This window comes from Homalodisca vitripennis, chromosome 2, assembly GCF_021130785.1.
Source record: "Homalodisca vitripennis isolate AUS2020 chromosome 2, UT_GWSS_2.1, whole genome shotgun sequence".
Classification (NCBI taxonomy): domain Eukaryota; kingdom Metazoa; phylum Arthropoda; class Insecta; order Hemiptera; family Cicadellidae; genus Homalodisca; species Homalodisca vitripennis.
In genome coordinates this window covers 97,941,374-97,956,356 of record NC_060208.1, presented here as the reverse complement: position 1 = coordinate 97,956,356, position 14,983 = coordinate 97,941,374, and the positions used below count along the sequence as shown (strand labels likewise).

At 32.9% G+C, this 14,983-nt stretch overlaps 1 protein-coding gene across 7 annotated transcripts in view; it reads left to right on the top strand.

Moving 5' to 3' along the window:
- The first annotated feature begins 210 nt into the window (after positions 1-210).
- The window catches only part of LOC124354392 (zinc finger protein 436-like), a 29,553-nt gene continuing 14,780 nt past the window's right edge, over positions 211-14,983 (top strand). For 4 of the 7 annotated variants that reach the window (XM_046804810.1, XM_046804809.1, XM_046804808.1 and 1 more), the window contains exons 1-3: positions 211-1,114; positions 4,525-5,085; positions 9,340-9,522. In XM_046804810.1, the coding sequence (XP_046660766.1) occupies positions 458-1,114; positions 4,525-5,085; positions 9,340-9,522 (1,401 nt within the window). In that variant the 5' untranslated portion in view covers positions 211-457. The remainder of the gene's footprint in view (positions 1,115-4,524; positions 5,086-9,339; positions 9,523-14,983) is intronic. The other 3 variants (XM_046804813.1, XM_046804811.1, XM_046804815.1) reach the window with 3 other exon arrangements.

The following is a 14,983-nucleotide window of genomic DNA, read 5'->3' as shown; positions in this document are numbered from 1 at the left end:
TTTGAAATGTGTAATTGTTAAAACATTTTTATAGTATAAAAGGTGCTACCGGAATGAGTATGTCATTGTTTTTGAAGTTAAAAAGTATTTTCTCGTATTTTAATAAATTCTATATGACGATATATTGATTCAATAGTAACACTTAATTCTAATGGCATTGCCTTTGACTACATCTGTCAACGATGATTCAATACAGCTGTTTAAATTTTGTATAACGCCGTTTAATTGGACTTCTTTTATTATTTTGTCTAGTCCTTTTATTGAATAATTTGGAAACCTGTGGTCATGTTACAAGTGTATATCGTGTTTAAATCATACATAGTAATTATTATGTAAAGTTTAATTGTGATTCTCATATTCTTAAGCCAATAAATGTTGAAACAGCAAAGAGGATTTGTCTAAAAGCGGTGCCATCATAGTATCAGTTTGTAAGTAAGCACTCCCTTCAATCTATATAATGAACCACATAGCCCAGTACAGAAATGGCTTACACCACCAAATACATCACAACCCTTGTCCTCCCATCCACAACTTCACAGGGAGGTTTCCAACTCCTAACTTGGGACCTTTGCCTGACAATGTGATGATGCCTCAGATAGTCACTGAGGGGATACAGTACCATAATGCCCCTCTGCAACCATTCCTTACAGCAACTGATAATAGACAGCAACAGGATGATAACAGTGTAAAAATTCCAAATCACAGAAAGCAAGTTATGACTCCACGTAACTTTCAGCCTGTTCCTGCTCCAATAATCTCTACACCATCATGTTCTTCGAGGCAAGAGCCTCAAGCAAAGGCACCAGATACTGGGCCTACTTGTACTGAGAACAACTATAAACCTCCTCAGAGTGCAACGGTCGACAATCATCAGTTTGTTCAACATTGTGATCAGGGAGCAAAAAACTGTGTACAGTGTTACAATTTGGCTAAAGGAGAGCCCTCAGGTACAATTATTAAGGTTATGGTTGATGCAGCTACAATGACGGATCAAGATGAAATGGATCAGACTGGGGGCTGGTCAATAGTTTCAAACTCATCACCTCCAGCCAATACAAAAGTCACCGAATATCTAAGCAGTTTACGACAATTCCTTAAAGTGGATCATCCAAAGGTAGGAAATTAGTCAACTAAATCATTATTTCAGACAGCCTAGAAAGTCACATGTAAGTTACCTTCTCAATAATACTTTTAGAAGTGAAACCCTAGCCTATGGCTAAAACAGTACTTTGATATTATCTGGAGGCAACTATTTTTGGAACAGTTTGTCTTACTTGGGACCAAGAAAGTTATTAAAAAGAACTCAACTTCGAAAATTACATGCTATCATTAAAGGAAGCAATGTCGGCGAGAAGTATGCCACTCTGTTCCTTTGTTCTTCTTATTATTATGCAATATAAGTAAGTTTAGATTAGTTTATCATAAATATGTTACTAGTAGTATCAAAGTTAAAGATAACCTTTACAAGCGCTCACGTAATCTGATCTCAGATCATGTTTGAGATTGTCCAAATTTTACAATGTCAGATCATATTGCGCGATCTGGGATTTGATCTGAGAATGTACTGATCGGAAATGCCCCAGGGCATCAGTGTGGGCTGCGGTGAGGCACCACTTGACACTTTTGGTGAAAAAAGAAAACGTTGCTCCAGGTAGTATCCAAATTCAAGCTCAGATCAAGTCAGCACTAGTAAATGTCACCACCATTCAAACATTTACTTACATACGGCTTGTGGAATTGTTTCATAATACGGTACTTTCTGATTAAACACTTGACAGTATTAAACGGGATTTAGCAACTTTGGGTGGGTAGTTACAAAATAAATACTGTTGAACATATTTGTTTATAATCTGTACACAATTATCATGTTATAGGAATTGTTATCTGCTCCGACAGTTAAATCAGTGAAAGTATGTCAAGTCGAGGTCATTAACCGGTGTAGGTGCAGTGCTCTTATCAGATTGTACTCGATTCGTGTCTCTGTTTATCATACATAACCTAATTCTGTAGCTTATTGTTATGTTTGTTTTCGTACTGTACCTACACTTGTTCTAGTGATTTGTAGATAGTACAATGAGTGATGTTATTTTGATTTGGGATTTATCAAAGAGCGAGAAAGAAGCTATATCGTTTTTACAGAGTAAAGGATGTTTGCTGTCACTGAAACAATGTGTGAATGGTCATAACATGAAATTGTATTTTACTGCTAATAATCCATTTTTGCAATGTAACAATAGACCGTGCTGAAAAAAAATCAGACTTCGTGTGGCTACATGGTTTTCTCACAGTAGGCCACCATTTTTCACAATTGTCCGATTTTGTCACACTTATCACCGACCTTGTTGAGTTTTGGAATACTCAGATATAATTGTGTGTTTATAATTTTGTAAAATACTTAATAAAGGTATAGTTTTTATGTTCATAATCTAATTGGACTTTTATACCTACTTTTTTAATCGTTAAACAGGTGGCCTCCGTTCAATCAGAAAGTTCCAAAACAATAACTGTACCAAGCAATAAAGCCCAAACAAATCGAAACTTGGTACAAAAATGTATTTACAAATATCTCGGCTAAGTAAAGATATAGACAGTTTTAAGATATTGAGTACATTTATAAATCCCATAATAAATTAATATTTCAGTTTTTGGTATATTAGTTATATACAGAGGCCGCTATTATAAGTGTGTTGCAGTCAGCAAATTAGATTAGATTATCATTGAATTTAGATACTATGTCAAAGGATGTTATTCTTTTCTCATCAGTCTGCACTGATGGGCAGGGGCATTTCCAATCAGTCCTTCTCGACTTCAGATCGTTATCAGCACTATCAAAACTTAATTGCATTTTGTTATTATTTGAAATTACTTTTTAAGTATTTTCCTGTTGAAAAACAACAAATAATGTAAAGTGGCTATAGTAGAGATTAAAAAAATATGTATTACAACAACAAAAATAAAAAACCAATTATATCACTTTTTTTAATGCACTTGGCAGTTAAAAAAGCCTGTATTGGCAGGGTTATGTTTGCTGTGTTGCAAGCTATACTTCAAAAATTAAATATATTTATAGTTTACGTATCATTTTCTCTACCAGAGACTTTTTTAACTGCATGTCCCCATAATAGGCCAGGTTTTGACATTTTATTGAATCTGTACATAAGAATTCTTATAAAAATTATTTATGATCAGCTATAATTTTGTTTTTTTTTTCTAAATAAAATTAGTAATAGAAATGGTATTAAACTTTATTACATTATAACTTTAAAAATAAGAAATATGTGTTTTACCTTTTTTGGAGATTAATACAAAATGGACTTGGCACAGAATATTAAACAAATTAATATTTCTCCCAAATTCACTCGGAAACATACATTATATTTTTGTTCCATGAAGAAAAGAACTTTATAAATAACATTTTTATGGGTGTATAAATGAATCGCTAATTGTATTGTTAAGTGCTGATCTAAGAACAGCTGGACCAGAATGCTTTCCCCTAGAGAAGAAGTAGGATTTTCCCCTAGACGTTAGGCTTCTCAGTCCTTTTTATGTATATATATATATATATATATATATATATATATATATATATTTCTTTTTCCGCATTGGAACAAGGGAAACTCAACTATGGCACTGCAAATATCCTAAACCGAAAATAAATTACAAGAATAGGAAGTAGACAATTTTTTATCGAAGTAGATTTCAGAAAACTACATATGTTTAAAGGTTTTTGATCGGGACAATAAGGCATACTCAACTTAGGTAGTGCAAGTGAATTTAAACGACTGGAAATAGACATCTTTTGACTGAAATAGACTTCTCAGTCATAAGTATGTGTATATATTTTCTACATCAGGACTACATTGACAAATGCTACTATGGCACCAGAAATATCAAAACTTTCTGTATGTATCAAGAGCTAAAAGTAAATGCTTTTTGACTAAAATACAGTAGGTACCCAAGATCTATGTATTTGTATTTTGTGGTCATGGAAACATGACACATGGAAACAATTTGAGAAAGAAATGCTCCTACACGAGGAAAACATGGTATAAGAGTCAGGTTTCCAATTCTCTTAACCTTGAACATTGCAATAATATGTACCTGATGTATGAAATTTATTGAAAATTACCTGTGAAGCCACTTAAACAGCTAATGGATTAATACAAACCCTTCCGTTTATTTATGAATACATTCTGTGATCCGTCAGCAGACCAAAAGTGCGATAGTTTCTCCAAATTTATTAATGTTGAAAGTAGGTTACAATTAATAAAACCAATAATCGATTAATAATATTTGATGTTAAATAATGTTAAATATGTTAAATAACTCTGACTTTGTCAATACATAATATCTTATTTTTCCATGAGTTCCACAAATAAGGTTAATTGTATTAATACCATTTAAGTAGCTTAAGTTTCTTGTTGAACTTTTCTGGTACCTTAGATGAATATTCTTAGACTAAACCTTACATTAGGTTAAGAATAATATTAATTTGAAATTTTAAATGAATTGGTTTTCCTGCAGATAACACAACCGCATGAAAGTAAAAAGCAGCGACAGGGTGACATACGGATAGTGACGTCAGCAGATGGCACACGTCTCTACTTTTGTCCTGAGTGTCATGCTGCTTACCCAGACAAGAATCTACTGGAACCCCATCTAGCCGCACACAAGATTGAGCGCAGGTTCATCTGTAATGTGTGCGGTGCGGGGCTGAAGCGTAAAGAACATCTAGACAGACACCAGCTGAGCCACAGCGAGGAGCGACCCTACAGCTGCGCTGTTTGCGCCAAGACGTTTAAACGCAACGAGCACCTGTCCCGACATTCAGTCATCCACTCGGGACTCAAAGCACAGGTGTGTACTGAGTGCGGGAAGAGTTTCTATAGGCGCGATCATCTACGGAAACATCTGCTAGGCCACCGGTTCAAACAGTTCCGACAAAGACAGAAAGAGGCTGGCTCCGTAGTTGTTCATAATGGCTCAATGAGTGGGCCAAACCATTTGCTAAACGCGTCGAACGGTCCGTTGAATGCGGTGAACGCTGCAGGTAGCTCCATGACTGCAGACAATCAGTTCTTGGAGGTACATAGGCCTAAGTTTAACTAAAAGAAATAAATTTCACTGCATGGTCATTTTAAGATCACAACGTTTCCCTACCATTCGTTTTAACCCTTTTCACTGTCATATTCATCACATTAAATTGTCCAATCTTATTGTCAGACCTATATTTTTTATCAAAAGGAAAAAGATGCATTCATGTAATTGCAAGAGCATATAAATTAACTAAACTAGAAATATAATTATCTCTAGGCCTGTGCGATTTATAATTAATTTCAGGAGACCATTGTTGTACTCCTCTATTACACTATATATATTAACTGTCAAAGGTGATTTACATCCATATTGTAATTGCTTTGGTAATCTATATCATAAATCAGCACGAAACATAATATGAGTTCCGTTCATATTTTTTAGTAACAAAACAACAGAGGAAAAATATTGTAATATGGGGCGGACCTCTCACAGAATACTTTTGTAATAAAAATAAAGTCTAGGATAATTTATAAACTTTCCAAATTTTATAAATTTTCTCTGTATAAATATTTCTTTTTGGTTTTTATAATCAAATAATTAACCCTTTGAGTGCCATAGCTATTTTTATGTTAACCCCTTAAATTGCTAGCCTAATTTTTGTATATTTGGAAGATTTGTGGGGAACATTGTTCAATAACCACTACATTTTTATAATTTTTGTGTTGTGTTTTTTGGGAAGAGAATGAAAAATATAATAATAATAATATAATTTTTTTTTCTTGTAAATAAAGTGTTACAAAATTTTAAAAAAACTTTTGAGTTTTAATAAAAAATTTTCCACTTTTTTAGATTTTATTGAGCTATATCATATGAAAAGCCGTGGAATTATAAACATAATTCATGGATTCTGTTATATTTTTATGAATGAAAACAATTGTTAAAAATATTTATAAAAATGACTACCCCTTAATCACCAGCATCATATGCTCTACTACTGAGGAATGTTGAGCTAATAACTCTCGCCTTAAGCCTTTAAGAAACAGTTTTAACTGTATGAAAAGTTTTCTTCATTCATTGTTATAAATAAAAGATATCAGATAAAGCACAAAATAACACTTCTTACGCATTAAACTAATGTCAACAATTAATAGATCGTTAAACTTTTATGCACTTGACAGCAATAAAACAAACAAAAGCTCATTACTATGAAATATCCAATTATTAATATTATTAGAGGAATAAATGTAAATTGTACACTGCTTTATTTTTTAATCCGCATCTGACGAGTTCATTGGCTCATAGACCATAATATTATCATGCCAAAAACCTAAGTAAGTCAAGTAAGTCAAAAACCTTGAGGAATCAAACGTGAAAAAACGGGCATTAATCATTACATCGAAACATATTGAATGCAGATTTATGATTACTAGGATATTTCAACTATACTATATTAAATATCACCTAAATGCAGAAAGTCACACCAATCAACACCGGAAATTTACGAGGTTTTTATCGCATCAAATTTGCCAATACTGTGACACTTAAATGATTAATATTATTAAAAAAGCAAACAATATGAGGGTAAATAATTCCATTAACTTAGATAAGATTTTCTTCAAAAATTAACAAAAAATCTGAAATACTGTAATTAAAAACACCTACTAGAATTTAGAGTATAGCATATACCAAAATAAAAATATACATAGGCCTGCTGAAATAATATTTTCAACATCTCCAACTATCAGCTTGTGGATACAAATGAGTGTTAAATTACTTTGTCCGATAGGCTTCCAAAATATAAAACTTCTTTGTTGGAATTTTTCTAGCAATACAAACTGTTTAGGTAGCAATAAAATTAATTTTTAAAGAAGATGTAAAATGCAAACTATTTGTCCAACTACAAAATAATTTAATTTGATTCGATCATTTTAATTTTCAGTAGTAGTCCAAAATTATTTAAAATGTGATGAAAACTTCCAATTTATAAATGTATGCTAAAATTGCAAATTGCACATTATTGAAATGTGATAATCTGAATAAAAATGGAAACTGATACTATTATTTATTATTCCATAACAAGTGTTTATAAATGCTTTACAATTTCAGCCTACAGGTCCTTTTCATATACTATTTGTCCATTAATCACCTAGCTGGTATTTTCAGAACATTTTTCTGTTATTCAAAAGCCCCTATCAGATATCTATAAAACATCTCTCTTGTAAGTCTCCAAATCACCCATTTATAAAAAGCTGTCCGGTTTTGACAAAATTATACAAAAACACTTGTTGCACTATCTAATTTTACAAAAAAGGAAACATTCCTCCCACTGCCTTAATTCTTTCCCATGAGCAGAATTAACAGTGGACTTATAAACAGTGCAAACAAAACATTTGTTGCATCTAATTGTTTACAAAAGAAACATTCCTCCCATTCCCTTAATTCTTTCCCATGAACAGAATTAACAATGGACTCAAACAGTGCAATTCTCAAAACATTGTTGCATCTAATTGTTTACAAAAGAAACATTCCCCCCATTCCCTTAATTCTTTCCCATGAGCAGAATTAACAGTGGACTCTCTTAAACAGTGCAATTCTCAAAACATTTGTTGTATCTAATTGTTTACAAAAGAAACATTCCTCCCACTGCCTTAATTCTTTCCCATGAGCAGAATTAACAGTGGACTCTTAAACAGTGCAATTCTCAAAACATTTGTTGCATCTAATTGTTTACAAAAGAAACATTCCTCCCATGCCCTTAATTCTTTCCCATGAGCAGAATTAACAGGTGGACTCCTAAACAGTGCAATTCTCAAAACATTTGTTGTATCTAGTTGTTTACAAAAGAAACTTTCCTCCCACTGCCTTAATTCTTTCACATGATGAACAGTGCCCTCTTAAACAGAAAAATTCCTAAAAAAGAGTATTGCAAGTTCAATTCCATAGAATGTGAAAATAAAACAAAAAATAGCTGTAGGCAGTATGACAGACTTATTAAAAATTATCTATTATGACGCCAATTAGAAAGAAGCCTCTAGAATATTTAAACATAAATAATTAAATTAATTCTGTGATAAAATTATTTTAAATCGATGTGGAAAATCTTTGAAGATAGTTTTATCAGTCAAGATAGAAAAATTATTTTTAAACATATTAAAAAATTGTTTTCTTTGGTCTACCAGTGTTTTTAAATTTGTTTAAACATGTTTAATATTAGATTTATCTTGGTTTCATAGCTTTCATTTTGATAGAATCCATTTTATAATAAGGTTTGATTAGCTATTGTTATGTTATATTGTTTTCACAAATCTCCAAATCGTACTTTAACTTATCTAGCTGTTTCTTAATTGTTGAAAATTAAAGGTGTAATTTCTTGATTTCTTTTTAGCATTGGATAGATTATAAAAGCATGGTATTTAATTTTTAATGTTAAAAAAGATATAACAATGGGAATATCCAATATCCTGTTTTCCTTTCAAATCACCTGTGAAACAACAACAATCAAATGTTGCTTCTTTTTCTGCCTCACCTGGGCAGCAATACAATCTAAATCTGTGGGGCCTTGTTCAGTGATCTTGTGCCCACCGTCAGGACTCTTCTCTATCATGTTACTCACTTTAACGAATTTATTTCAATACTTCTTTTTTCAAAGTCTGTACATACAAAAACTTAGTTAGAAACAAATCGAAACTTGGCAAAATAGCTGCTTCATTTGTAGCAACGTGGCTAGATCTTAGGTATTACATTTTCTAATGACTGAGAAGGCCGATGACTTTTTATAGCAGTCTCATAAATTGGGTTATAAAAATAAGTTATTCAAAGCCCGGTAAGCTTTGATAGTTCACATTTTCTTTTAATTCATTTATATCGTGTTTCAGCATGAAGTTATCGTATATCTGGGATGTATTTTACACTTTCATCTTTAAACCTGTAATTTTATTTTATATTAATCATATTCTTGTCATTGTTTGATAGTGTTGCATGTCAGTGTAATTCTTCCGCACACTTATTCGGACTGAATCGAACCGAACCATTTTTGTGGGAAATTTCTCATTTATTTGCTGTTAATACTTCAAATTTTGAATATCAACTCATGATGTGACGGATTAATGTAAACTGAGTTAAAAATAATCAAATTTAGTTTTGGATTAAAGTAGGTTTGGATTCTCCTAATAAGTGTGCTTTTTGAAAAGTTGTAAAAATTGTTGACTTGGTCTCAAAATTTGTAAGGTAAAAAGGTTCGATTCGGTTCGAGTGAGTGCGATCAGTGCGCGTTCTTGTGAGCAGACATGACTGTTTGATTAGAAGGAGCGGCCGTGGGTCTGCGGTGTCTGTGGGGCTGCGCACATACGCAAGGAACACCTCGACAGGCATCAGCTGACGCACACAGACGAACGACCATATGCCTGCCCACTCTGCCCGAAGGCGTTCAAACACAACGAACACCTCTCGCGCCACTTGGTGATCCACAGCGGGCATAAAACCCAGGTCTGTACTGAGTGCGGAAAGATGTTCTACCGGAAAGACCATCTTCGGAAACACGCGGAAAGTCACCGCAACAAACGGCTCAAACAGGAGCATCCCCCGATTGGTATCAGTAACGTTTAAGTGGGACGTGGGGCAGAGTTAATGTTGAAATCCAGCACCTGTATGATTTTTCGGCTATCTAAATGTTCCAGCGTGTTCGCATCTTCTTAAATAATGATTTTGCTGTTTTGGAACAAAAACATCTTGTATTAAATATTTAAAAGTATTGTGAATAATTAGATTAAGTTCCTAGTATTTAAATGTGAATCTAATTTCATCAGAATTTTAAATAACTGTGCTCTAATGCTTTACACGTAATTTACGTTATAATCGCGCATTATCATAATCTAGTCATAATAGATTTTACATGCAGAAGATGTTTGTAGTATATTTAAAAATGTTATCAAAATGTTATGGCTTATTAATTTTATTAGTAGTATATGATTCATTTTTAATATTACTTTTCTTTATTAGGAATAAATATAGAATGTGAAATCTTAAAAAAGAATTTCATATATGAGTACATACATAGATTTGTATAAGAACCACAAATGTAATTACGAGGCGTATCCTGAAAGTAAGTAAAACAATTAATACAGTGACAAATATTTTCAGTTTTGAAACACTCACCATATTTGTTGAAATTCAAGAGCTTATCACCAATCTCGCGTGCTTCAAGTACTAGAGATAATAGTTGTGTTAAGTCTGAACCACATAGTGACTAAATCACCCCCTTGTGAAAAAAATGTGTGTATGGGTTTATACGTAAGGTTTCAAGAAGGTAGCTGTGTAAAATTGTACAATTATCTCAGCTGTTACAAAGTGTCAGACATATACTAATCACAGTTTCATCACTGAAATTCAATATATTTGAAACTAAAAAAAAATATTAAAGTAAAATTATATAAGTATTCAACACTTTACATATTCTACTTGCTCTATTGCATAGAATTGAAATTTACTGTTTTCATATTCAGTCACGATTGTCAAGATGGTCTAATTTGGTACATGTTGCCTTTGCTAATTCAATTTTTTTAAAGATAATAAAATGTTGGACATTTGCCATCGTTATATGTTACAAAATGTATATTGCTCTGTTTCGTGGTTTGAAATTTACCCTCTTCTTCAGATATAAAAAACCGTAATACATAAACAAGTAATTAAAATCAGTAACATGCAGCAATGGACTGCCACAAAAAAATGTTATCATACCTGAAACAGCTTTAAGTCCAGACAGGAGAAAATTAATGATAGATTTCAAAAATTATATTGTCCTTTCAAACATCAATCGTCAATTTTTTGTATGAACAAAGTGACACCAAGAAATCGAGCTGGTCTAACAAATTCTTATATGTGTATGGGTCTGTATATTATCTTGAGAATGGTTTGACATATAGTAGAGTGCATTAGCACTAAATTTTGTGTATTGAATAGTAAGGCTCAGCTAGAAGATAGAACCTTTTACTCAAACTCTGAGATTGGAAGTATATTACATAATATTAGATGCTTTTTGACCGAAGTAGACTTTTTAAGCTTAATTGGGGTAACAAGGCAAACTCAAATATTTAAAAATTTACTTAGACAAGAAGCTGAGAAACTCTAAGTGCACTTAGTCCTCAAAGGTCCTTAGCACATGCTTCTGGAGTGACAGGATATTCAAGATGGGTAAGGTTGGCTGCCTCTTGTTGAGATGCCATGAGAAGAGTGAAACGTAAAGGATGTATTATTTCCCCACCTGAAGTTAGAGTTAAGACATCTCTCTGATACTTAACCTGGAGACCAGAGCAAAGGTGATTTCTGAAACACAACCAATGGCCAGGCAGGTGGGCTGCTTACAAGGGTAGACATCCAAATAGCAGCCTTGCTCGACATTGCTTGATTGGGTTCCCCGCAACACTGTGCATTAGCCAATGGCACCCATAAGAAGGAGTGGTGGGCACTATATTGCCATATCATTCATAACGGCTATGGACAGGACTTCCTAATGTACAGGCTAGCAATAGCCAATGAAGGGAGCTCTACGCACTCCAACAGTCATCCTCCCCAGCAAACTAGACCTATCGATCCATCCTTGCCCACTCATATACTGACGTTTGTGATTAGTGGTGTGTTGCTCCAGGACATCCATAGGGTTTCCCAGATTTAAGTGCATATAGATTTTTGTTGTACCCAGTGTAGGTTCTTGAGGGTATATACTTGCCAGAAGTGAAACATTTTTTGGGGTAGGAAATACCTTTGACCAGAAGTAGGTCACAAGACCATGGAATTAGATATGCTTTGACCAAAATAGATTTCTTATATCTATGTATTATATATTTTCTTGATCATATAAGTAAAACCCAACTATGGCACTGGCATTATAGTTCTTTGAACAAGAAGTGCTCCTACATGTGTAAACTGGAAACAAGTGCGGATAAAAGTGTAGATCACTTAACTTTGATAAGGCTTTCACATTTAGAATGAGCATTCTCCTAGTGTTGAACTAGGCATGACATTGCTATGACAAATTTATAGGTTGCACAAAAATTAATTAGTAACATCTATATATTCATACAAGAGAATAAAAAAACTTTTTCTGACACAAAGTACTTAAAAGAAGAGAGTAAATCTTAATGTTACAATTATAAATTTTTTTTTCAATTCCAAGAAAACATTGTCTCAGAATTTTGAATAAAAAAATACATTAAGGTGTTAAAATAATATTAATTGCCGGTTACCCAAAAATTTCCTCATAAAAAGCTAAGCATGTTCATGTTTTAATCCAAAAAGTAAGTATATAGTAGAATTTTGCTAAACATATTTCATTGGGACAGAAGCCTGTTTGTATTACTGTAAATTTCACATGAAACCACTAATAATGTGATATAGAAAAAGGTAAACCAATGGAGTTAAATGTATATTATAATATTATACACCTGTGGGTCCCAGTAAATTTTATTTTATAATTGTATAATACAAAGAATAATCAGGCAAGTTCGTACATTAAGTTCATTCAATTTCAAAATTAAAATGTTATTAGAGTTATTTATAAATTTATTTTTTTTTGTTCTGTGACAAATGTCTTATCAGCTCTTCTATTTGAAAAATACAGAAAATTGTAAAAGTAGATTATCTGTTAACTGATACAAACAAAAAGTTTATTTATGCCAATGATATTGCCCTAGCCTCTCAATACCAGAAGGAAGAATGAAGTTACCAGCTCTAATAAGTGACCTTGCTGCTCTTAAAAAACTACTTTAGACCAAACCTCAGATAGACAGAAGTCACCTGTTTTTATCACAGCAGACTTTTTGACTACAAGCTTAAGGTAAATTTTTATGGTGCTCTTCTTATTCATAATGAATAACCACAGTAACTGGTTAGCCAACAAATTATATCGTTTTCCAACATATGAAAGCCATTTCTTAAAGACCGCAGGGAAGCTTACAACCAGGCTGAACATGTGCGGCATCTACCTATTATAACTTGTGAAGTCGTTTAAAATTTCTGTTTATTTCAGCTTAGTCCTTAGTATTTTTTAAGTTGTATAAATTGTTCTTCTGTATGGTTCACGGAGATATTTATGGTCAGCTTAACAATGTCATGAAAACTATAGTGATATTCTCTAGCCAACTCCATTTTCCTGACTCCAGGAATGTGTCATTGGATCTCTTTGAAATTTGACTCAGAGAGTAGCTTGTAAGATCATGTTCACCGCTTCTTTACTCCTTGTAGTATCTGTGACCAGAGAGATCACGGTTACAGAATTTGCCCTTGCAGTTAGAACCCTTGCTCTTTTCTTAAAATCTTCTCTCCTATAAAAGTTTGAGGTGAATCTTGGGAAGGCTGAAGTGGGAAATCAAATCTTGATTTCCCATCCAACAATTGTGGTGGTTGGTATGGATCTTCCCAGGTAGGAGTGATTGTAATATACAGATTTTATCAGTGTGGGTAAAATTTTCAATCCTTCGAACAATACCTTGACGTTGGTCAGATTACCAAACAACAAATCATATAGTAAACCATTCCTATGCGCTTGTTCTTGAGTGGGGGAGGATGTTTCTATATACAGTCATTGTAGTATCCCTAAATTACCTACAAGGCATTGATAGAATATATATAAGGAAAATCAGCTTTTACCACTGATACAAATCCTAATATTATAAATGCGAAAAAGTTTTTGTTTGTTTTGCTTTCACACGTAAACTATTAAACTGATCTCAGTGAAATTTTGCATGGCTATTCTTAGGGTTCCTGTGATGAATATAGGCATATTCTTATTTTGAAAATCCCTCTGCACTGCACCCCACTGGTCTCTAAAGCTGCAAAAGAAGTTAAATGTAATCAACTGTTTGTGTCAACATTGTTTTTGACAGTGCAACCATATGTTTATTTATTTAACCAGTATTTTAATGGTAATATTTTTGTTTCATAATAACTGTGAATGTTTTTGTGCAAGAATGTCTAGATGTAGGCTTCTTAGCCCTAAATATATTTCTTTCATTGGGAGAACGAGACAAACTCAACTGTGGCACTGGTAATACTGTATATTAAACTGGAAGTAGATCACAGGAGCTGGAACTAAGGGGTTTTTTTTGCCAAAGTAGGTTTTTGAGATCTTTTTATAAATTTTCTCACTCCCACGCAACAAGGAAAACTCAGCTGTGGCAACGGAAATATAATTAATTTGAACCAGAAATGCTCCTATACACATAAAACGTGATATAGAGTTAGTCCCTCAACCTTTGATTGTCTATTCATGAACGTTGAAATACTAGGTACCTGATCATATGCCTACTTACGTTTGAAAATATCATAGGGGACCATTATATGATATCATAAGTGCTTTGACTAAGTAGACAACAGACTTTGATTTTAAAAATTGTGTGCGAAGCCTCGGGTAACATCTAGTACAAGATATATTTAAATTTAAATGTATGTTTGCGAAATGAAGGAAGTTGGAAAGCTAAAATTGCATACATAAGTTCTTTTTTGGTGACTAAAAGCTCATCCTGTTTGGAATTTCTGTAAAAAATGGTCTATTTTAAAGAAAGATTGGCAAACACAATTCAATTCAAAAATTAGTATAAGCAACTAGATGGCAGATGGCATTGTTCTTCTCTTCAATCAAAGTTATCCTTCTGATTGGTTTACTTGATTTTCAGTTTCTTAAGGATTGTGGGCATGAACAATATCAAGCCCATCATTTTAAAGTTGTCTGATCATAATAAAATTCATAATTTTTAAGTCTAAATAACAAGAAAACATTATTTTAATAATACACTGTATTACACTGTTTAATTTCCTTGTACTACATTGAACACAAAGGGATTCTATAGAACAATATTACATATCAACTTATTCAATGTGAATATTGATTTTCACGTTATGTGTAAAAAACTCGGTTACTACAAAGAAATGGTGTAAAAAGTTTAAAGATGAC